Source organism: Eriocheir sinensis, chromosome 37, assembly GCF_024679095.1.
Source record: "Eriocheir sinensis breed Jianghai 21 chromosome 37, ASM2467909v1, whole genome shotgun sequence".
Classification (NCBI taxonomy): Eukaryota; Metazoa; Arthropoda; class Malacostraca; order Decapoda; family Varunidae; genus Eriocheir; species Eriocheir sinensis.
In genome coordinates this window covers 3,745,177-3,768,998 of record NC_066545.1, presented here as the reverse complement: position 1 = coordinate 3,768,998, position 23,822 = coordinate 3,745,177, and the positions used below count along the sequence as shown (strand labels likewise).

Genomic DNA, 23,822 nt, shown 5'->3' with positions numbered 1-23,822 from the left:
GAAATATTATTTAAAGAAAGGTGTAGTGATTATGTACAAACATTTTAAAAGACAGGAATGTTGAGAGAGTTGGGATGCACCACGACAAGGCCTCCCATTTTAATCGGTCGATAGTGTTTCTGCCAAACAGTTTGAGTAAGACTTTTCCCCTTCCTCCCTTGGTCACACAGTAACTCTCACCTTCTGAAGATTATTATTACCCTGTGGATGCTATCATCAGGCATTTTGATGAAAAGTATTCACAAGAGGTAGTCTCTGTTGTGGCTGGAGTATGGAAATTAATATTATGACAGATATAAGCGTATGAGGTAATTTTAAAGATGAAATCTGTGTGTCTGTGTGTGTGAGCTGCTTGGAGAGTGAGGAGGCTGGCAGACTCACAATGAAGGAGGGATGAAGTGTACAATGCCTTTCAGAAATATATAGTGCAGGGAGGAAGAAAGGATTGGTGTTAAGACCTTTTCCAGGGACATCACGTATTGCAGGGTAAAGGATAGCTCAGCACCCTTCTGCTGTCCTTCAGGCTTACTCCTTCACCAATCCTTACTCTCCAGGCAGCACACACACACACACACATACAGATTTTGTCTTTAAAATGACCTCATGCACTTATATCCTTCAATATGATACATTTCCACACTCCAGCCAGGACAGAAACTATCTCATGTGAATACTTTTCATCAAAATGGTAATAATAATAATCTGCAGAAGGTGGGAATTACCAAGCTCACCAAGGGAAGAAGGGGACAGTCATCACAGCTGTTTGGCAGTCACTGTTGACTGATTACATTTTCCCCATAGAAGCTATCACAAGTGGTGCATCTAACAAGATCTTTGTTATAGGCCAGACAAAGGGATGGGGAAGAGTGTGTCACAATGTGGGAGCTGGTGAAGTTAATATGTCCTCTATGCAGACATGGGATCACAGTTACTCACAGCTTGTTTTTGTGCTTTGGCTCAGACCTCAGGGAAATAGATTGATCATACTACATACAAAATTTGTCATTAGAGAGAAGGACTGCCAAAGGTCAAATAAGAAGGATTTGAAGGAAGACTAATTAATGGTCAGGGGATGGAGTGATTGTGATATGAGGACACCCTGGCAGAGCAAGCTAAAGAATCAACTTACATTACACTCAACACTTATGACTTGGTGTGATGGCCTGAGAAGTGGATGTAAAAAATAAAAAGTAAAATAAAAAAAATAAAAAATAAAAAAAAGCCTTAAGCCACGGGGTTCCCTTTGGCTCAATACTACAGTGTATGCCTCCCACCTCAGGGCACCAAGTCTGAATCCCAGTAGAATATTAGGAAATGGATTTATTTTCCCAAATAGATAAATTTCTAAAAGAGCTTCAAGAAGTGGAAATATCCCCAGCCACATTAAATCGAGCTAAAGCAAATGGACTTCTTATATATTGGATTTTGTAGACTAGAGGGTGACTGGAGAACAGGGACTATATTAAAGCGAAGATATTGAGTCTGCACATATGACAGATTGAAGAAACATGGGGAAACAAGGTGTTTTTAAAGTAAAAGAAGAACGTATATAATCTGGCTGCTAGGACACTGAAACATTCGATGATTGGAACTGGAAGTGCTGCGAGGGAAAAGAACAGCAAAGCCATTCATGGGAGATTTAGAGTAGAGAGTAAAGACATGGATGCAAGTGGTATAGATGGAAATGTGTTCATGAAAGCAAAAGCATAAGATCTGAGAGGAGTATGTTAGACTTACATCAATCAACAAACTAATAAGGGCACACTGGAGGGCCTGGCTTCTAACTCACTCTACAATGCCAACCCTAAGGGTTCTTATGAGCAAGTCTCCATGTGAGCCCCCTTCCCATCATTAATATTGCAATGCAAGATCTAGCAACTCAAGCCACTAGCTTTGTAGATATCTCCTTGGTGTTACAGAAACAACCCACTGGGCAGGGTGTAGCTTGTCCTGGGTTGAGTGCTGAGCATAGGTGGGCACGATAACAGAAAACCTTATTCCCGATAACTGATAATGGAAAACCTTATCGGTGATAACTGATATTCATTAACTGGAGACAAATATTGGCGATAACTGATACCCGATATAAATCCACAATTCCGATGCTAGCTAACGATAAGTCTGATAGGCGAAAACGATACTATATTGATATTTCAAATAAAAAAACATAGATGAATTCAAATTTTCATTAGCTACATTTTTGAAAACTTACAAAACCTGAAAACTACACATTGACATGGACATATAGACGGTTATATTAGAAACGCCTGAACCAGTGTTTTGTTTTTTGACATTCCCACCGTTAAAAACTGTCGCTTTTGTTTACAAACACTGGTCTCTCGTGAACTGGCCCATCACTACTTATTCAGTTATTTTTACTTATCACCATTAACACTTTAACAGTCACTTCAGTTAAGAAGCACTGGGAACTGGAACACTGGCACTCACTCCCTCACTCGAGACACAGGTGAGAGGCCACGCCGCCACGTGATAACAAGCCGCTGGTCTCTGTTTGCACTCTTTACAATGGGAACACAAATTTCAGGCAGTGAATAATCATTTTTGGGGCAAAGTTAAATTATTTTTCTCTCTGATATAGTGTTTTTTTGAGTCTAACAAAAAAAATAACCTAGTGTTTTAATGTTGTGATCTAAGTATGAAATCTCTTCACCGAGCATATTTCATACAACACCGGGCGCCCAGGCCACGCATGCGCAGTAGGAAGGAGACAACGTTTTTTTTCTGAGAAGTGGAAAAAAAGTAGCGATTATCGCTAGTTTGGTTACAAAAGTAACGAAGATACCGATATTTATATAAATAAGTAGCAGATGGCTGATAACCTGATTTTGTTATCAGCGATAAAGTATCGCGATAACTTATCGTGATAACGCCCAGCTATGGCGCTGAGCATATTGAACTGGTTTGAAACTGTCACTGCAAACTCATGAACACATGCAAAGTCTTTCAGTCTCACAAGAGGAATCACTATGATTACATCTTTAGTATCAGAGCCATGGGGACCAAAACACAACTGTCAGAAGTAGCATTAATGTTGCCCAAAACCATTAGTGCCTTCCACAGGGGCACTGATTTAATATGGAACAGACTTTATAATAAATCAATGTAGAATCTAGTGTTTGAAAACCATATGCAGTACTTTAACTTGCTTATTTTTTATCTACTTTTAATTTAAAAGGATTAAAAGTAAAGAAAGCAGCAACAGTATACAGCAAGTTTAAAAAAAATAAAAAAATAAAAAATAAATCCAAACCCCAATCACATCCAGCTTTAGCTGTCTTATGTTTCAGCTGACCTATTCTCTGTAACTAGCCACTGTCCTCTTTGGATGCCCACTATTGATCAACCAAGCTCTACAGTATGCCATTACATTTCTTCCTCTTAGCTATATATCAGTCACTTCCTACCATTATATTTTCAACCCAACTTTTCCTTTACTGACCTAACCAGGAGGAATTCTGGACCTGCTGCATGTGGTGTGTGTGGTGTGTAACATCACACTGTGAACTTGCCCTAACCTAAACAAGTGACTGAAACCTGGGTGATTAGGTTTAGATTAAGTTGCTGTGTGTTGCTTAATTGAACATGGTTTACTCTATATAATGAATTGTCTTACCTGCACGGTTTATGTTCAAAACTTGCTGTAAAGACTCAATATTCAATAATATTCAAGGTTCCTTGTAAATGTACTCATTCATTCTGATGTTCTGTGGGAGACTCCTGTAACAGAAGAAATTAACTTTAAAAAATATGAAAACTGCAGAGGATACAGGAAGGAGGACGTCTAAGGAGAGCAAGTTTTCAGGAATGAAGTATGCAAACGAGCAAATGGAGCTGCTGCCACCTGGGCCTGCCACTGTAGTGAGTTCCAGGATGCTGACAAATGTTGTTAGTTGTAAATTAATTGTAAACAACATTTCCCTTCTTTGCCTTTGACAACACATGTAGACAAATATTTCATCAAGGAGGATTAAACCACTCACAAAAGCCTTTTGTTGTTGTTTGGTGCTGCATTAAATTGTGTATGTTGTACAAGTTTTGCTACTTCAGTTTTAACAGTGGAGTTACTATGCAGGAGTAACCCCAAAGATGTGTACCTCATCCTGTCTAAGTGACAAGAAGCAATCACGAAAGACTGACCATGTACTGAATTTCTGTTTTCATAAAACAAACAAAAAAATGTTAATGCACTGACTATCCTTGAAACTCTGCATAAAAACCTTTGGAATGAGGTATGTCCATGGAAAGTTATCTATTCTCTAATCAATGAATCCTTACACAATCCAATGCCACCCTAACACTTTTCCTCTCAGACATTCTAACTGTCCTTGCATGTCCCAGTCCACTTGTTCATTATCCCATCTCAGCTTTATCAAACCCTGACTCATATTTATGAAACTTTTTGCAAAAATTCTTTCACCCAGCTTCTTTTCCTTTCTGCTTTCCAGATACTTAGACAATTTTTAAAAAAAAATTTATTTATTTATTTTTTTATTTTTTTGCTCCCCAAGATGCACAGCTATAGCATATGCCCCTAATTTTACCTTTACTAAGAGAGTCTGAGTATCCATGTTTGCTTCAGTTCTCTTGCCCAGACATTTAAGTGATGGTCTTGCCTATTCCAATCTTCTCACTCGCCCTTACTTTTCAAAATCCTCCATATTTGAGGCATTTATCTTCTTGACCAAGCTGCATCCCTCTTACTCTTTCATACAGAAGGATTTATGGAGACAACAAAAAGCTAACTGGCCTACTCATAGTAGCTCCTAAATATTTTGCAGTCCACAAGGTAAAGGTAAGGTTGAGGGCATACATTTTTGCTGTGCACTCATGTCACCTCTGCCCCTGAGCCTGACATGGGTAAAAACCTATTACCCCAGCACTCACATGAATAAACATCAATTTTTGTACTGTCATTACCATCCTGCAAGAGTGAGAACAGACCAGTTATATGTACAGAAAGTATTAAGGAATGTAATCAATTAATTAAATAATATTCAGTATCTCCCCTTATTTTATTTTTATTATTATTATTATTATCATTATTACCTACTACAACTACATATATTGTATGATACTCTGGTTTGGTATTGTGACTGTAAGCCATACACTTCATGGAATTCTTGGAACACAGACTTTTCCCCAAGACAGGCTGTATTAGCAGAGGCAAATGATATGATAGACACTGCACTGCTGGTACTGTCTACAGCTAAGTAAAGCATATGACTGAGAAAGAAACTCATCAATCAACATGATTCAAATATTTGTAAGGTTCTGATATTATTCAACAAACAAAATTAATCATGGATTCCATACCTCCCCAGCAATTTTTTAAACTTACATATTTTATGCTCATGGAAACCTCATCTGGGTAAGGGATGAATTTATGACCTGCTTCTGAGGTAAGGAGAGAACCCTTGGCATTTATGATAACAAATAAACTTCTGACTATGCAATCATGTGTTAAGTCAGTGTGGAAGAGAACTGATTTCTCACCTTGTTAACTCACTCAGCGAGGTGAGAATACCCAAACTCAAATCAACAAACAAGTCTGAGGGAAGCCACACACTGCTAATGTGCCAGCAATTGACACTAGACATGTCAACATATACTGTATAAGATTGGTAATGCATCACTGAATTCAGAGATATGATTGTACAACAATGAAAGCAGAACTAAATGTCAAGGCCAATCCTCTGATTTTTGTAAAACCCAAAAGGATGGAGCATCCCTACCATACCATTAAACTGCTCAGTGTTCTGTATTGAGAGTCCTGGGTTGTTCAGGATATCAACAGCAGACTTAATTTAGCATTGTGTTCAAACTCAGGATTTCACAAAAGATGTTTGCAGTCTACGTCCATTTTGGAAGGGCACTTGACTCGCTGAATAATTAGGAAATCTAAATCCCCTTCAGCTACCTACATTACCGTAAGAATATATAAAGAGAAAAAATTATTACTGACCTTTTTAGAGTGAGAGTGCTTTGAAGTGTGGAGGATATGCATCATGTCCCTTTCCTACGAGTTGATTAAGGAGTCAGGCGGGCGTACATCCTTGCCCCGTCCCTTGCCAACACTTACTTGGGTATTAGGAAGTCATCCAACAGAAGCTTTCCAAAGTATCAGCTGGCAACATCAAGGTCACCAGCTTCATACTTCCTGAAAACACAGTAATAGCATTCAGCCATAGCATTCAGTAACAACACAGTAACAGTAATAACACATTCACAAGGGGGTTGGCTAAAAACTGGTATTCACAAAGAGGGTAGTGGATGAATGGAATAAATAAAACTTGTGTAAATATGAGAGTGTCAAGTTAAACAAACTGTTGGATGAGGAAGGTAGATAGCAAATAACTACATATATATTCTAAGAGCTGCTATATAGAGATCAGCTGGCCACTTGTAGTTTCCTTATATGTACCCTTGTGAATCCTTGCATAAGAAATAAGCTTGATAAATAAAACATATCAGGGCAGTACCCAGAGCTGTAAAAGGAGGGTCTATTTCCACTAAATGTGAACCTTTCTAGCCACTTGAAGAGGGGTGAGTAGTGAGCGAAGTGAGCCAACTTGACATTTCTGGGTGCATTTTCCTGCTGTCAAAATAAACAGAGACTTTTCATCTCAGTATTTCATTTTGACTTTCTCAGAAACTGGACCTTTTAGCAGATGGGGGGGGGTCTCCCTGACCCCTCCTGGGTACAGCCCTGCATATGGAGAAGAGGATTTTATTAAAAGAACCGAGTGAAACAGACTATGAAAACTTGAAGAATGGTAAAGCAAGAGAGCAAGCAAAAGGACATGTAATATCAGAAGATTAAGGGTAGTAATGGATTGCTTATGAAAAGAACAGACTGAAATGTGGAAATACTCTAAGCAGCTAATAATTGAAAAGGCTGAAGGAGAGAAAATTGAGAAAGTTGGAAAGTTTCGCATAGTTGGCTCAACATCTGTGGTCATATGCCGGGGGAAGAAATTATAGGAGAAGGGAACAGATCCCAGGAGATGGGACACAACCCCTGATTAATACCTGGTACCCATTCACTGCTGGGTGGACAGGGGCGTAGGGTATTGGAAAAGCCGCCCAAATTTTTCCACTCCGCCCGGGAATCGAACCCAGGCTCTATCGGTTGCGAGGCGAAAATTGAGACATGTAATAGAAGCCTGCAAGAAAACTGTGTGCAGTGAGAGGAGGGAGAAATATGAAAGATAATAAAAAGATTTGGAGATGGTTTACGAGCAGAGATGCTGAATACAGAGATGCCAAATGAATGTCCCTGTATGGCTTAGGTGCCAGTTTTGAAGGACTGTGATTTTCCTGCAATAACATGGAGGGAGAGTATTTATGAATGCAGTAGCTACAGGATAAGCCTTATGAGTATGCCACAGAAGATCTTATGTGGGATGAGTTTTCAAAGAGTGGCTGGAATGATTGAATGATTGAGGAAATTATAAAAAAAGAGGGAGAACTTGGGTTTTGAAATGGAAGAGGCTGCCTAGGTAAGGCAAACTGGGGGATATATGCTAAGCTTCATGTTACATCTGTCCTCATCTCAGTCTCTTTGACCCTTGAACCTGTGGTGGGTAAAATCCCATTATTCCAGGTGTGCACATTTACCTTCCCCAGGTTTAAATCCTCAAAATAAAAACAGAGGTATCTTTGGAAAAGTGGAAAGTTGTTAGCTGCATTCATTAACATGGGTAAAGAATATGACAGAAATGACAGGCGAGCTGTGTGTGACTCATGGCAGATGTAGTGCTTGATAAAAAGAAAATTACTTGGATGGAAGCAAAATGGGGTCATGAGATTAAAAAAAGGAATGCAAGGCACAACTGAAAAACTGAACTGATACAAGTAAAACACTCCCAAATATAATTCTTGTTTGCAGATGACACTGTCCTGTTTGATAGGAGTGATAGGATCTGACAAAAAGGGCTGCCGAACTTTGTAAAACATACAACTGAAATGACTAGGATTAGATTAGGATTAGGAAAGATAAGGAATGTTTATAGTGGCAGATTTCTTTAAATATTTGCCCACCCTTCAGTACATACTGGCTGAGAAATATGAGGTAGTCTTGGAAGTGAAGACACTGAAGATGGTGGAGCATTTTAATTAAGCACCTATTTTTAAGCATTTTTCTTAAACCATGAAAATACGAGAACAGTGAGAGAAGTATATAAAGGGAAGCCAGATAAAACAATCAATCAAAAATGTGATGAAGGATGCAATGTAACTATAGATCTATAAAAGGGGAGTGAAGGTAAACTTAGGAGCATACACTAAGCTGAGCATGACCTCAGTGCTCATCTCCATCATATCGGCCCTTGAGCCTGTGCATGGTGAGTGATAACAGCCCTTACCTGTAGCTACTGCAGTAATGGGCAGTGAAGGAAATAATGTGCACAATGACATGTGATGGTAAAAGTATTCTATGGAGATAAAGTGTTGAGGTTCAAATGAAAGGATGAGTGAAGTAATGTAATATATGAGGATAGTTGAAGTAGTACTTTTCTGCATGTGATGAGGGTATAAAATGACACAAGAATAATATTCATGGAGAGGCTGCAAGAAGGTTGAGTAGAAGGACCTAGAGTGCCTGAGGGATCACAAAGAAAGTGTTGCTGCCAGCTACTTTAACTTAGTATGACGCTGAGTAAAGGAATTACAGTATTTCGAGGTATAGAAGGAGCTAGCTTGAACCCAAGAGTAACCTACTCCCCCTCCTTCCTTTTTTTCCTCCATACAAGGCTATTCTGCTGTTGGGCAGTTTTGTGGGCACTGGTCTGCTTGGTCTCTTGGCAGCAAAGGTAAAGTTGTGGGCATATGCTATAGCTATGCATGGCCTCAGTGCTCATCTCACTGACCTTTGAGCCTGTGGTAGTGGGTGAGACAATCATGACCCTGGGATAAAGGGCAAGTACATGTGACATCTCGGTTACCACAGTTTACCTTCCCCAGGTGTCCTTTCATCTACCAGCCTGAAAGGGAGGATGAACAGCTCAGTGAGCTGCACACAGATTGTCCAGGTTGGGGTTCAAACTCAGACCGGGATTTGCAGTTGGGGGCGTGCTAACAATTACAACATGTTGGAGTTTATATTTTATAGTGTTGTCTTTATTACTGTAATGTCAGCCATGCACAGTGCATTTTGGGGAGGTGCTGGCTGAGTGGTCAGTGGACGGACGTGGTGATCTGGAGACCCACATTCAAGTCCCACGCCCCCAATGTATTCCCCTATTGATTGATTGAATGATCATTCTGCTGCTTAACAATAGACAAGCTGCCTGATTTACATAGGTTATCTCCCTCACAGACAACTATTCTCTCATTAAAAAATGAAAGACAGGAGCCTTACAAAGTTTTACGTATAAGCATGTGGAGTGAAGAGTTAGCAGCAATAGGAATGAATTTAAAAATCTTGGAGCACTTTTTGGAATAAAAATTACATGAGCCAAGGGAATGACTGAATTCTTGAATTGAATGCAACTTTCCATCAACTTTACTCAGTGCTAAAAAGGATATGTAGCCTACCTTGTGAAGTGAAGAGCATGATGACACCTTTCCATGTATATATGAGCTGTTTAGTTATTGATATGTGGCAAATGAGGAGTAAGATTCAAGCCTGCAGAATTAAAGTTATACAATCATTAACGAAAACGACAAGAATTATCAAAGATAGCAATGAACTGATAATATATGGGTTGGGGTGGAAAGTATGTTGGATTTTACTGAAAAAAATATATATAACTACAGTTTGGACATTTGAAGGTTATTGATGAACTGAGAAAGGCTGACCAGAAGACGTTCCAAATGGATATCATGAGAAAAAGTCCTGTGGACTTAAAAAAATGGGGAAGATGAATAAAATAGAGAATAACAACAGGCTTTATGAGGAGGAGGGAAAAGTTCACAACTGTCAATGTCTAGGGTCAAGCATTTTTTTTTCTTGTTCAGCCTGTTGCATCAGTAGGCTATCTTGATGGTGCCTGGTGAATGATGGGAAGATGATGAAGAAAGGAAAGAAAAGGAAATAGGGACTGGGGAAAGACAATGGGTATGAAGGCAGGAGGGTATGAGGAGGCTGGTAAAGAAGGTCTAGGAGAGGACTGAAGAGAAGGGTGAATGATGGGAGGATGATGATGGGAAGAAAAGGAAGGGAAAAGTGAGGGGGTAGAATTGGAGGAGAGGTGTAGAGGGGTATGAGAAGGGTTGTAAAACGCATCTGAGAGAGGCCTGATGAGAAGGGTAAGTGACGGGATGGTGATGAAGAAAGGGAAGAAAAGGAAAGATGGACTGGGGAAAACGAAGGTATGAAATTGGGAGAAGGAGGTAGAGGTTAATTAATGGGGCAGGCCTGGATGATTGTTAGGCCTACAGAGAGGGGTGAATGAATAACAAGATGAAGAAAGGGAAAAATAGGGAGTAAGGAATGGGGGGAGTGAAAGGAAGGATTAGAGAAAAGGTGGAGGAGAATAATGAAGCATGAAGATGAAGGGAAGAAAAGGAAGAAGGAAATGGAGATAGTGAAAGGGATTAGAGGAGGGGTGTAGGAGGGTAATAAGGGTAAGAGGTGAATAATTAATGCCAAGAGAGGTGAATGATGGGAAGATGAAGGGAAGAAAGGGAAGTAGAGAATGGGGTGGGTGAAGGGGCAAGATTAGAGGGTGGAGGAGGACAATGAGTGAGTGATTAATATCTAGAAAGGTGAATGATGGAAAGATGAAGAAAAGGAAGAATAGGAAGTAGAGAACCCAGTGAAGGGGGCTTAAAATGGTGTAGGAGAGTAATTATGGCAAGGGGTGAGTGATTGTAGTCGGGTTTGAGATACATTAAAAACTCACCGGTCTGTTTGTTGACGATCATTAAAGTGCATTAAAGTGTCATAATTATTTCTTGTAGAACCACAAAAGGAAGACTATAGTCTGTTCGGAGCATGAAGGCGGTTCAAGGTGTGTGCAGCCCAGTTCGACACCACCACCACTACCTGCCACATGTCATAGAATTTATACAAATCCTTGTTATAATCCTAAACATCGACACTCATTGTACTATGTAGCTTCCTTTACTATATACAGAATATATAAAATATCGCTTTCAAATAGCACATGGATGGGAAATAAGAGAGAGACGCATATGTACGAAGGCTGATTTGGCAGAATGGGTAGAGGTAAACGACGATACCAGCTCCACCCTGAACCGCCTTCTTGCTCTGAACAGACTATAGCAATCCACTACGTCGATAATAATTTGACAAACAAGCACTCACCTACCTGTTGGCCTATGTAGGCTAGTATCCTGCTTGCTGTAATCTCCAGCCTCTTTAACCACTATAGATGGACTCCAGTGTATTTCCTTGACTCATCTTCCAAAAACCAAGATAGAATATGGTTTACCTTCCGAGACATTGATAAAACAACGTTGGGAAGGTGCTGTGGCCGCCCCCTCTGCCCGAGTCTGAGCAAGGCCTTCGTCTGAGTGGGTAGCCTGCTGACCTGAATGACGCATGCGCAGTAGACAGAAGCTTCATCCCTTTGCCACTCAACAAGCATTCATACATTTTCTACACTTTCTACTGGATTACTGTGTTTGCATTCATAACTTCCTCTAAATGACGACCACTTATAAGAACGTACCACATTCCCATACTTCCTTAGACAGAGGAACGCGTCCTTACCCGCGAGGCGAACCTTATATGAATTACCTCGAGGTTTCATTCATATCGGCACCTTCTGAATTCCTTGCGTCCCTGTGATATGTTTAAAAGTTATTATGTTCGTTACTTTTTTACTTCCTCTACCTTCTCCTTTTATCTAGCATGTTATTCCTTCATTCCTCCACCTCCTTGTCCTAATCACTCTCATCTTTCCCACCTCAATAGCCCTTCCTTCATTGGTTTTTAATATCTTCCTCTTTCTCTTTCTCCCACCTAGCATACTATTCTTCTTTTTCCCCACCTTCCTTTCCATCATCACTACCCATGTCCTCTGCCACCTCAATAGCCCCCATTCTTTCTTTCCTCACCAACTATGTCTTTTATAATTATCACTTCTACTTCCTCTTTCACTAGAACTACCATATTCTTCGTCATCAAGGACTCTACAATCTCCATATAAACCCCTTCATGGCCACTAAGCAATCTACAATATAAGTCACAGCTAAACCTTACAGCCATGTCGAACAACCATATCACCCTAGAAACTAAAGCCTTATTTGATTTCTTAAACGTCGCATAGTGGCCAATTTGTTTTCTTTGAACCGTTTTTTAAGGACCGGGTAGTAGATTTTGCTGCTTTTTTATATCACTATTTACGACTGAGTTTGTAATATATCGACTTAACTCTGTGAAAATCCATTACTTTTAACCTACTACGCCCTCAAAAGTAGAAGTACAATGCCAAACTAGCCTCATAACAGATAGTAATACGATGTTTAAAAAGCTGTCGTTACAATGACTTAGCCTACCCTGTTCCAGCTTAAGGTTTAGTTGATGGAGATATGGCGATGCAGGGCCTGAACAAATACCGACTGGGTAGAAAAGCGACGAAAAGGAAGTGGGTACCCGGGTAGAGAAACAAGAATGACCAGCGTGACTAGAGTATGGGGAGGGAGTAGGAGTGACTTAATTGTATGGCTCAGAACAAGATGGAGTAACGATAAAACTGCACATGCGGCCATACCCTGCTTATTACAACTGTTACACACACACACACACACAACACCCTCATGGACTCACGTACCGCATCGCTGGAAATACGTTGACGACAGCACCTTGGGCATCCCCGTCAACATCATACTCCAGCCTATGCACCTCTTCAAGCGTTGCTCGACAACCTTTAGGCATGGACAGTGGACAACAGTGCCACAATCCACCACACCTGCTGAGCTGTGCAGTATATACACATCATTTATACTGCCAAAACTCATGTATGCCTCGCCAGCGTGGTCATCTTCCCTTACCCTCACCCAACAACAGCAGCTTGAAAGGGTACAGAAGAGGGCATTCAGGGTCATTTTAGGCCCTGCTTACCACACCTACGACAATGCCCTGACCACCCTGAGTCCCCCGAGGCTCTCTGACAGGCACCAGGACGCCCTCGGAAAATTCGGCATCACCTTGCTTCTGAATGCTTCACCGTCCTCGCCACTGCCACCTCCTGCAACCCGACGCGCCACCAGACACCACAAGAAACTACTCCCTTCAGTGCACCGCGAACCGACAGATTCAAACGAAGCGCAGTGTCGGCGATAGTGCAGAAGATAAACAATGTCCAGCAGTGATAGCCCGCCAAAGGGACGTAGATTATCACCTCGCCGCAATCCTCTCAGCCCCCATCACACTACCCTCCCTTTCCCTTTTCGTCTCTATATTTAGCCCTCCCAAACCATCCCCCAATCACTCTCTCCCTTCAGTGTAGCCTATATATTATTAGTTATTTGTATTTACTATTTGTACATTTTCAGCCTAACTGCTGCCATAACTTTATTAACTTGTTATTATTATTATTATTATTATTATTATTATTATTATTACAAAAAGGACTCGTAATAAAATCAGCATAGTAATTTTAAAATGTCATGTGTCTGCCACCTACATAACGTACAATAAATAACATGGAATAAATAAATCGAGGGATACATTCAATAAATAGCTAGACGCAAACAATCAACAATAAAACAATTAACAATCAGATAAATAAAACTACCTTATTAGAGACGTAACAAACTAACATGCAAACAACAATACAACGAAATAACACTAAATGCAAGCAACAATCAAACAACAGTAACGATCGAACGATGTAACAAGAATCAACCAATCATCAACTTATCTTCCAAACTACAGATACTTACGTGAGCTTTGACACATCATCACCACCACCAGATTATTGATAAAACACAACAGTTAAGGGGCGGAGGAGAAGAAGAGTAAGCAGCACCAGATGGCCATACGGAGGTGGTTCGGCAGTTGGTTCATTCGGTGGTTCAGAAGCAGCGGCACCTCTTCGGATCGCAGTTTGAGGGGTAGCCGAGACACTCCTGGTGGCAATAGTGGTCTGCAAACTTCTGTAGCTTAAACTCACCAACCGCCTCGCACTCGTGTCTGATAGGGAGTAAAGGAAGGAGGAGGGAAAGGAGGGAAGGAAAGGGCCGATTACTATTATTGATACAACAACCAAAAAAATATATATACGTAAAGTGTCATTACTACTACTACTACTACCACTACCACTACCACTACTACTTATTTGCGGGCTTAATTTTGCGGCGTTTTTATGTATTTTATTTGCCACAGAGTTGCTTTATTTGCTATAAGAAACTTCTACTACAAACACCAAATACCACCACCACCACCACCACTACTACTACTACTACTACTACTACTACTACTACTACTGTTACTACTACTACTACTGTTACTACTACTACTACTACTACTACTACTACTACTACTACTACTACTCGTACCCGGTACTTACACGCAGCGGCAGTAATTGGGGTCACAGTTGGGCGGGTACTTGAGGCAGTTGCGCATGCACCACTCATGCATGGCGGGGTCCCTGGCGAAGTGATCGACGGGAATGCACAGCTGAGTCCTGCGAGGGGGAACACACCGTGGGTAGATCGTGTGTGTGTGTGTGGTGGGGGGGGGAGGGAAAGAGCAAGGGTGAAAGTCAGGGGTGATAACGACAATAACAAATGGACTGGCTGATAATACATATAGGGTTAGTATCAGCTGTGTGTGTTTTGAAGGGGATTTACAATATTTTAATGACACAGAGAAACCACACATGCAAAACAAGTAAAAAGGTATTTCTCTTGCCTCCAATCAGACAAACTACTCTTTTTATTCCTCCTTCACCTTCTCATCCTCAGCCTTCCATTCCATATTTCATTGTCATTTATCTTCCTCCTTGTTTGATAATGCACTTTCCTCCTTATTCTGAAATGCTGCAGCCACCCTCTCCTACTCCTATACTATGTGACCCTCTTCCTATTCCTCCTCTTCCTTTTTCTTTCTCCTCCTCCTCCTCATTTGCTTTCCCTTAGAACCACATCATCTCTTCCTCCTCATCCTCCCTCTCCTGCTCTTCTATCATCTCTTACACAGACTTCATTGCAATCATTTTACTTTTCTTCGTCTTTCCTCCCGCTCCTGCCTATTCCATCCACCCTTTCTTCCTCATTCTCTTTCAATTAACCATTTTTTCTCTGTCAGAACTACATCGTCTCTTTCTTCATCCTTATCCTTTCTTTTATTCCTCTTTTACCTCCAACACAACATTGCGACCCTCTTCTTCTCGGCTTTCCTCCCGCTCCTGCCTCTTCCTTCCACCCTTCCTCTTCATTCTCTTTCAACAATCCATTTTCCTCTCAGAACGGCATCGTCTCTTTCTTTCCCCATACCCTCCTTCTCTCTTTCTTGCTCTTTATTTACCTCATACACAACATTGCAGCCCCCTCTCCCTCGTCTTTCCTCCCTCTCATGCTCCGCCTCTATCTTCAACACAGATTTCTTACGATCCTCTTCTCGCCCTTCCTTCCGCTACACACTCGAACTCACCTGACAACCAGTGGCGTGAGGCCGTTATTGCTCGAGGTGCTACTCATCACGCCGGGGAAGCTGCCTCTGAAGTACAGCTGCCACGGGTTGTCCACCACGGCGCCGGTGGGCACGTTGGTGTTGATGGTGATGTCGGCGCAGTTGATGAACGTTTCCTGAGGACCGTATCCCACTGCGCCGCTGCCGGAGGTCTCGTCCACCCCCCACGTGTTACCTTGAGAAGGGGAAGAGCATTAGTGAGAGCCAGGGGTGAGGGCTAGGGGTGACAGTGATAAACTGAATGATAATATTTATAAGGTTAGTATCAGTTGTTACGACTAAAGACGTGTGGGACTGCCTTCAGCAGGAGCAGAGAACAAGGGGTGAGGGGCAGGGGTGATAACGAAAATAACAAATGGCCTGGGTGATAATAAATAGGTTCAGTATCAGATGTAGGGAGTAAAGACGTGCAGGAGTAGCTTCGGGAAGAGCAAAGGGCAATGAAAGGGGATCAGGTGTGATGGTAAGGACAACTGGGGGCTTGGGAGGGGCAGAGGGCAAAGGGGTGAGGATTCAGGGCGAAGACTACTACTGCTACTTTTTTTTTTTTTACGTCGCGGCCTGTTGCGCCGTTAGGCTTTTTCACTGGTGGGGCCTGATGGTCGCCCCAGCCCGTTGTGGCGCAGGCGAGTGTTTATAGTGGAGCCATCTTGTTTTGGCTCATATTGCCCCCTGGAGCTCATCTTTGAGCCTCTCTTTGGAGAGGTAATCTAGGTAGTCATTAGGGCAGCATGTGGGTTGTCTTAGGCCACTCGGCGGTGACTGAAAAATCCCAGCTGTGTGGCGGCCATGATTCAAACCCGCGTCCCTCCTGGATCTCCCGGACGCGGCGCCGGCACGTTAACCACTCAGACACCGGCTCCCTACTAAGGCCGCGGCCACACAGAAAGCGAGAAAGCAAGCGAGAGCGAGAGCGGCAAAGAGAGTTTCTGTGGCCACACGAAAAGCGAGGCGAGGCGAGGGTTGTCATGGCAACGCGGCCCGCAAACGAGGGATGAGGTGAAATGTGTTTGTAAATAGTTCCGTTCTTCACTTATTTGGCGTTTTATGAAAAATCTGTATACACCGTCATGTTCAGGAGGCTTTTCTCTATAAGATGGAATTGTTTATTTTAGTACTCATTTCATAGCTGCTGCAAATGGTAGCTATATGTAAATTGTGTCGTTTATAAACATTACGGAGTGATTATTTAACTTCAACTCTTCACTATTTATTTAGTTTCCGTTTTATTGATTTTTCACAAACATATTCGAGTTCTCCAATCACTGCTGCGTCTAACGGCGTTAACCAAAATGTCCTATCTAATGTAGGAGTTGAGTTACGGCAAATAAAATGGAAGCCTGTCTGTGATGTCACACCTTCTGACCGAGTGATCTCGCGCGAGAAAAGTTAATCGTCAACTCTCCTCTCTTTCTCGCCTACCAGCTCTCTTTCTCGCCAATACCTGCTCGCTGCCAGGGTGGCCACTTCCATTGGTTATGTATTAAAGTTTCTCGCTCTCGCTCTCGTTCGCTTTCTCGCTCCCTGTGTGGCCGCGGCTTAAGGTTGGGAGAAAGAGAGTACGCAGAAGGGGTAGTGGGGACGGAGAGCTTGGGAGAAAGATATAAGGAGTTGGTGTAGTAAGGAGGGAGAGACTGGGAGACAAAAAACGCAGTGAGAGGCTAGAGAGATAGAGGCATTAGGGAGAGGTTGGGAGACGAGAGAGGAAAGACGAGAAGAGGGTCGCTATGTTGTGCTGGAGATAAAAGAGGAGGAGGAGAGGGATGATAAGGAGGAAGAAAGAGGCGATGTGGCTCTTTGGGAGAGAAAATGGATTACTGAAAGAGAATGACTAGGGAGAGGTGGAAGGAAGAGGAGGAGGAGGAAAAGGAGAAAGAGGAAGAGGATCATGTAGCGTGAGGCACTTATAATTATACTACTCCCCGCTCACCTGCGAAGTACTTCCACTGCAGAACACAGTTGGTGCAGGTGATGCCGTCCGGGAGCTTGACTCGCCACCTGAAGATCTCCGATTTCTTGCTTTCCTTCGGGATCACAAACTTGGTCTCGATGGTATTCTCCATGGGCAACACGTGCCTGAAGGGAGGAGAGGGGCGAAGGGACGTCAGGGCAGGGCAAGTGACAATGAAGTAATACTTTTAATGTGATATTCTACTTTTGTTCTTCCCTATCTTTCTCAGTATCACTCTTCCTTCCCCATCATCCCACGCAACCCTCCCCTTTGTCCATCTTCCTCCTCTCCTCTAACTGTCAACCATAGCCTTTCATCTCTTAACCATGCAGTACTATCCCCTTCTCTTTGCTTCCTTCTCTACCGTCTCCTCCCTTCCTCCGGCTCTCTTAACCCGGTAGCTGCTGGGATCATGTTTCTTAAAGGTCCCTCTAAGCGATTTAATGAGAACAAAAATCACTCGCGCAAATCATTATATAATATATATCAACGCATTTGCGATCAGTTTATGCATCCTCTATTTCGGGGGGTTTATGTCAAGCCAAAAGTTTTGCCCGTCACTGGCACGCGGTAAAGCCACACATTTGGCCCGTCCCTGCTGCCGTAAGTCCCATCCTCTGCGTCATGCTAGTATACTCCGCCCTGCCTTGCAAAACTTCTAATAATCTCTCTACATGCTTCTCTGTCTGCCTTAACGTTTGCAATTCTTGGGTTGACATTCTATACCTTGTTTGTTCATCTGGTGTCAGTTGTACGCACGACAAAACCTGCTGTAGTCGTTTTCATCAGCCCATATTCTCAGACGCATTCAGCTTCCACGACATATTTCCAAAGGCCAAAAAGAAGTTTAATCAGGTTCTCATGAGTATTTTTCACATTCATGGTGCAGAAGCCCTGGCAAATTATCACTCGACTTATGAAACTACGCATGTAAATCCCCACAACCCCTACGAAAGCCTTATCAAAGGTTCTAGAATACGAGACTTCAGACAGTATTCTTAAACTATCTGAACCTCAGTTAGCCTGTTTGAAAAAGCCCTCATGGGAGATGCTTGGATTTTTATGGACTGATGCTGGTGATAGATTTAAGCATCTTTCTGCTTCTTGAACGGGAAAAAAAACATGAAAACCCGGTTAATCTTCTCTGTGGCCTTGAGAAGTAATCGTAATGGGAGGCCGATATGTTTACTAATATGGCCCTTAGTCCAAGTCATTATTAGAATATCTTTAACCTTGGTCTGTTCCCCTGTAGGCTACACCCCAAAATACACACACACACACACACACACATCGTCCGCAACTCACTGGTCGAGGCAGGCCTGGGTGATGATCAGGTGGGGTTCATTATGTGGACACAGGCGGATCTCCATGTAGCCCCAGTGGTTGGTGGTCAGCTCCGCCTCGATGTCGATCACCTGCAGGGTTATGAGAGGTCATACAGGGTCAACAGGATCCTCGGAACTCAAAGGCGTTACGAGGGGACAAAAGACGTGGCAAATGGGATCAGAGGGTTTCAGGAGGCTAAGAAGAGGTAAATGAAGGTAATGGACTAGTTGTACGAGGTCACATAGTTACGAGAGGTTACAGGTCAAGAAAACGAATGATAAGGGGAAGGGGTCATGGGTGTTGGAAAGAGGTTATGAAGAGAATAACAATACTCAGTAGTTTTATAAAGGGTTAGGAATACATAAGATTACGATGAATTCATAGGGTTGGAAAGGATCGAGCCAAGGAAAGAATGTTTGAATTGTTAGTCACGGAGAAAAAAAAATAGAGAGGGAAGGGGGAGAGTGCTAAGGAGGACAATAAAGAGTGTTGGGTGATGAAAGAGGATGGAAAGAGGCCGAGGAAGGGGGCGAGGTGAGGGATGTTACCTTGTTATATGGAAAAGAAGGAGAAGGGGGGAGGAGTGAAGGGTCTAAGGAGGATACAATAGAGCGATAGATGATGGAGAAGAGTAGAAAGGGATTAAAAAGGAGGGAGGCCGGGGATGATACAATGTTATATGGAAAAGAAGGAGGGGGGCAAGGCTGGCAGTATGGTACGGTACGGAATTTTTAACCGTACTCCGTACCTGAAAAAAATACCGCACCGTAATTTCGTACCGTACCCCCAGCTATTGTTCCGTACCGTACAGTACGGTAAAAATACTGTACCGTAATTTCGTACCATTATCGTACCATCAAGAAAATATATATAAATACATAAAAAAAATATTTGTGAAAAAATAATTAAGGTACGTCAATAAATTTGAAAAGGCACGTTTATAAAGTGACTATACATATATCAGGCCTCCCAAATATAGACTACCAGGTGGTAATGGGAAAGAAAGTAAGAAAAAAAAATAGTATGATCACTTGTTTTCAGCCTGTGGTACGGTACGGTTCGGAATTTTGCTAAATATTCCGTACCTATATCATATCGTACCGTACATTAGGAAAAACATCGTACCGTAATTCCGTACCGTACTTTTTTTCAAAGTTTCAACCGTACCTAACCGTATTTCGTACCGTACCGTACCGTAGTGCCAGCCTTGGAGGGGGGAGTAAGGGGATTAAGGAGAATATAATAGCGGACGTAACAAGAACAAAAACAACTGCTATGACAACCACAACTCTAATAATACGTAACAACCTTCCCCACCAACAAAAAAACAAAAAACAAAACAACAACTTCACTACTACCTTCACCAACAACCCCCAAAACAACAACCTCACCACTACCACAACCCCCCCCCCCCCCACACACACAGGTAACATCGCACCCCTGCTCACCTGGCCGGCCACGTAACGCTTGGTCACGATTCCGTTCCCGTAGGCGCCGCCCGCCTCGTGGTCCCGCGGCTCGGGGTGCCTGTAGTCGTCGCCACACACCCCGCACTTGCCGCCGTTCTTCTGATAGTGCACTAGGGGGAGAGGTAGAGAGACAAGGTAGTAAGGAGAGGTGAGGAAGTACGACGAGAGAAGCAACAGATAGAGGCAGGAAGAAGACATAGCAGGGGTGGAGAGATTGAGAAACAGAGAGGCCAGAAAAGATGAAGAAGTAGAGAGGTAGAGATTGAGTGACGCAGAGAGATATGAGGTTGTAAGGAGAGAAAGGGCGGGGAACAGGGAAAGAAGTAGGAAGATGATTTAGTAGAGAGGGAGAGAGCCTGAGACAGACACGTAGGAAGAGATGATGTAGTAGGGAGGGAGATATTGCAAGAGAGACAAGCAGGGATAGACGAGGTAGCAGCAAAAGTGAGGGTGGGAAAAAACAGACACAGGGAGAGATGAGGTAGTAGGGAGGGATAAAAAGAAAGTAACCACATTGGTGAATTTTCATAAAGATTTCAATGATGTCTAGATACTAATCCGATCCGAACTGCCTAAGGAAAATCACGTTTTATGGTATAGAGAAAGACAGAGACATAGTGAATGAAACAGATTTCAACACGGAGGTAATGCGCCCTGACCTTAACCCGTCAAAGAGAAAAATGATAAACGAAAAAAATAAGTCACCAAATAACGCAACAAATCGCAAAATCATATCTATCTATCTATGTATCTATACCTATCTATGAATCTATCAAGCAATCAATTTATCTACGTATTTATATATCTATCAATATATCAATCAATGTCTATTTATCAATCTATTTACCTATTAGTATATTAATCTATCTCTACCAACACATAAGTCAATTTATCTCTATCTATCAATCTATCCAATTTTCATATTTTTTTATATATATCTATACATATATATATATATATATATATATATATATATATATATATATATATATATATATATATATATATATATATATATATATATATATATAGTGTGTGTGTGTGTGTGTGTGTGTGTTGAGGCAAATTATCAAAACCCAATACAATATACACAAGAGACGGAGCAGAGCGCCGAGGCAGCGCGCCCCTGACTCACCCACGAAGCCGCCGCAGTAGAGTTCGTTGTCGTTGTAGTTGACGGGGTTGGGGTAGCCTAACCGCCACATGGCGTTGCGCGCAGGGGGATCCATGAGGCGCCCGTGCCCCATCACGCCGCCCTTGGGAGGAGGAAGAGGAGGAGCAAGAGGAGGAAGAGGAGGAAGAGGAGGAGGAGGAGGAGGAGGAGGAGGAGGAGGAGGATTAACATTAACGATGCATCGAAATCCAAACTTATACAGAAACCATTTTCATATTTTTTAACTAATTCATAATTTTATTCAATCACTTATCGATCCATATATTAATTGATTTATTATTAGAGTTTTCATAAAAACTTCTTTTACAGTGACTTTTTCTCTTCCTCTAACCAAAACCGAAACAGGAGATGGCCAGCAAGTTCCCACAAATGAGTTAACTCAAACACTCATTTAAGAATAACTTTAAATATTATGTAATCATTATCGTTTGTTTCTGGAGAGCATTGGGTCCAAGGAGAAATTAATCAACTGTTCTTTAATCTTTTCTTTGTTTACTCTGTCTTTTGGTCTCTTCCCTTATCCTGTAAAGGGATAGGTTGAAAGAAATAGAGAGAAAAAATCCAATAAGACCCAGTCAAATCAGGCCACCACTACACAAACCAACACACAAACACTTACCATCAGTGAGGCCACAAGCAGCAGCAGCAGACACGCTACCGGTGGCGACATTTTCCTGCGAAAAAACAAACAAAAAAAACTCTTAGTTCTATACCACTGTCAAACCAGTGTTCAAAATAGTGCAGTAGTTTCGGCACGGCACTTCTTTAGGTTGTTATTATACTCTCTCTCTGGACACATTTTCGTTGCCACGGTTGATAAATTTCTGTCTGCAAGGAGAATTAAATTTAAAATTTTGAAATAACTTATAAGAAAACTAAAGCAAATTTAAAACACAGTTATGTGTATGTTTGTGTTTGTTTATTTGTTTGCTTGTTTATTTATTTATTCTTTTTTGTGTGTGTGCTCGAACGTACTTTTAGTTTACATATTCGTCTGTGGCTGTTTGTTATTCCTCTCATATCTTATCCACCTGATCTCCCCCCCATCACTCTTTCTCCACTTTCGTTCCACTTACTCCCCTCCCGCCCATCCACACGAACCCTGCCCTCCAATCTCTCCCCCTCCCCTCCCTTCCACCTCTCCTTACCATCCCCGTCTCGTCATTATTTATCGCTTACTCTCTCTCTCTTATCCCTTCTTACATGAATTCCACGACCCTCGTTCCTCGTTTATCATGCCATTAATCAAAGCCATGCCCTCTTCTCTCTCTCTCTCTCTCTCTCTCTCTCTCTCGTCAGGTCAGCGCCCAAAGATTCTAACAGTACAGACAGGTTGTGAGTCTCTCCACTGCAAGGTTGTTACGCCTCTCTCTCTCTCTCTCTCTCTCTCTCTCTCTCTCTCTCTCTCTCTCTCTCTCTCTCATTGATGGTGTATGGTTAGTTTTGGAGAAAATGAATATGAAAAAAAAAATTACACTAACCAAAGAAAATGGGAAGATGAGGAGAGAGGAAGGAGGGATGGAGACAAGGTGAAAAGAAGGGAGATGAGAGAGAGAGAGAATGATGGAAAGGTAGAAATAATGAAGGGAAAGAAAGAAAAGGAGATGAGGAAGAAAGATGATAGCATAAGGGATCAATGGAGAGAGATGAAAGAGAAATTGGAGAGAGAGAGAGAGAGAGAGAGAGAGAGAGAGAGAGAGAGAGAGAAGGAGAGGGAGAGGGAGGTGCATCTCTTATAACGGGACAGGTGGACCGGTGATGATGGTGGTGGTACTACTACTACTACTACTACTACTACTTCACTACTACTACCACCAGATATATCCTCTTTTGATCGTCTTTGTTATCAGCTAGTATTTTTCTCTTTCATCATTATATATATCAGAAGCAATAGTAGTAGTAGTAGTTTCTCTTTCCTCCTCCTCCTCTTCCTCCTCCTCCTCCTTATCTCTCATTTACGCATTACACTTCTGATCTTTCTTCCTCTTCAATTCACTATTTTCTTCTTCCATTCTTTTTTCTCATCGTATTCCCTTCTTCACTTCTCTCTCTCTCTCTTTTCATATTTTCTTTCTCCACTTGCCTACTCCTCTTTCTCTCTTCCTCAACTCTTCATATATCAGTCACTTTCTATTGTTTTTCCACTCTTCTCTCCCTTTCTTCGCCCTCCTTTCTACCCCTCTTCACTCTCTTCCCTTTCACCACCCCTTATTTTTTCTTTCCTTTCACTCTCTTCCTCCATACTTTCCTTTTTCTCTTCTTTCTCATTGTTCCTTT

General features: G+C 42.0%; 1 protein-coding gene and 1 long non-coding RNA gene across 4 annotated transcripts in view; both read right to left on the bottom strand.

Annotated features, from left to right (window-relative positions):
• Positions 1-3,404: 3,404 nt before the first annotated feature.
• Positions 3,405-11,482, bottom strand: LOC127008074 (uncharacterized). 2 transcript variants are annotated; one of them, XR_007760762.1, is made up of 3 exons: positions 11,418-11,482; positions 5,984-6,178; positions 3,405-3,738 (listed from the first exon to the last, which is right to left on the bottom strand). It is a non-coding gene; the product is annotated as an uncharacterized LOC127008074 (long non-coding RNA). The 2 variants fall into 2 exon arrangements; XR_007760761.1 differs by lacking the exon at positions 11,418-11,482 and adding an exon at positions 8,889-9,386.
• A 2,101-nt stretch (positions 11,483-13,583) lies between these two features.
• The window catches only part of LOC127008070 (uncharacterized), an 18,902-nt gene continuing 8,663 nt past the window's right edge, over positions 13,584-23,822 (bottom strand). For both annotated transcript variants that reach the window (XM_050879616.1, XM_050879615.1), the window contains exons 2-9: positions 22,165-22,219; positions 21,507-21,627; positions 20,351-20,481; positions 18,882-18,991; positions 17,556-17,701; positions 15,587-15,800; positions 14,502-14,618; positions 13,584-14,125 (exon numbers count right to left, since the gene is read on the bottom strand). In XM_050879616.1, the coding sequence (XP_050735573.1) occupies positions 14,008-14,125; positions 14,502-14,618; positions 15,587-15,800; positions 17,556-17,701; positions 18,882-18,991; positions 20,351-20,481; positions 21,507-21,627; positions 22,165-22,215 (1,008 nt within the window). In that variant the 5' untranslated portion in view covers positions 22,216-22,219 and the 3' untranslated portion in view covers positions 13,584-14,007. The remainder of the gene's footprint in view (positions 14,126-14,501; positions 14,619-15,586; positions 15,801-17,555; positions 17,702-18,881; positions 18,992-20,350; positions 20,482-21,506; positions 21,628-22,164; positions 22,220-23,822) is intronic.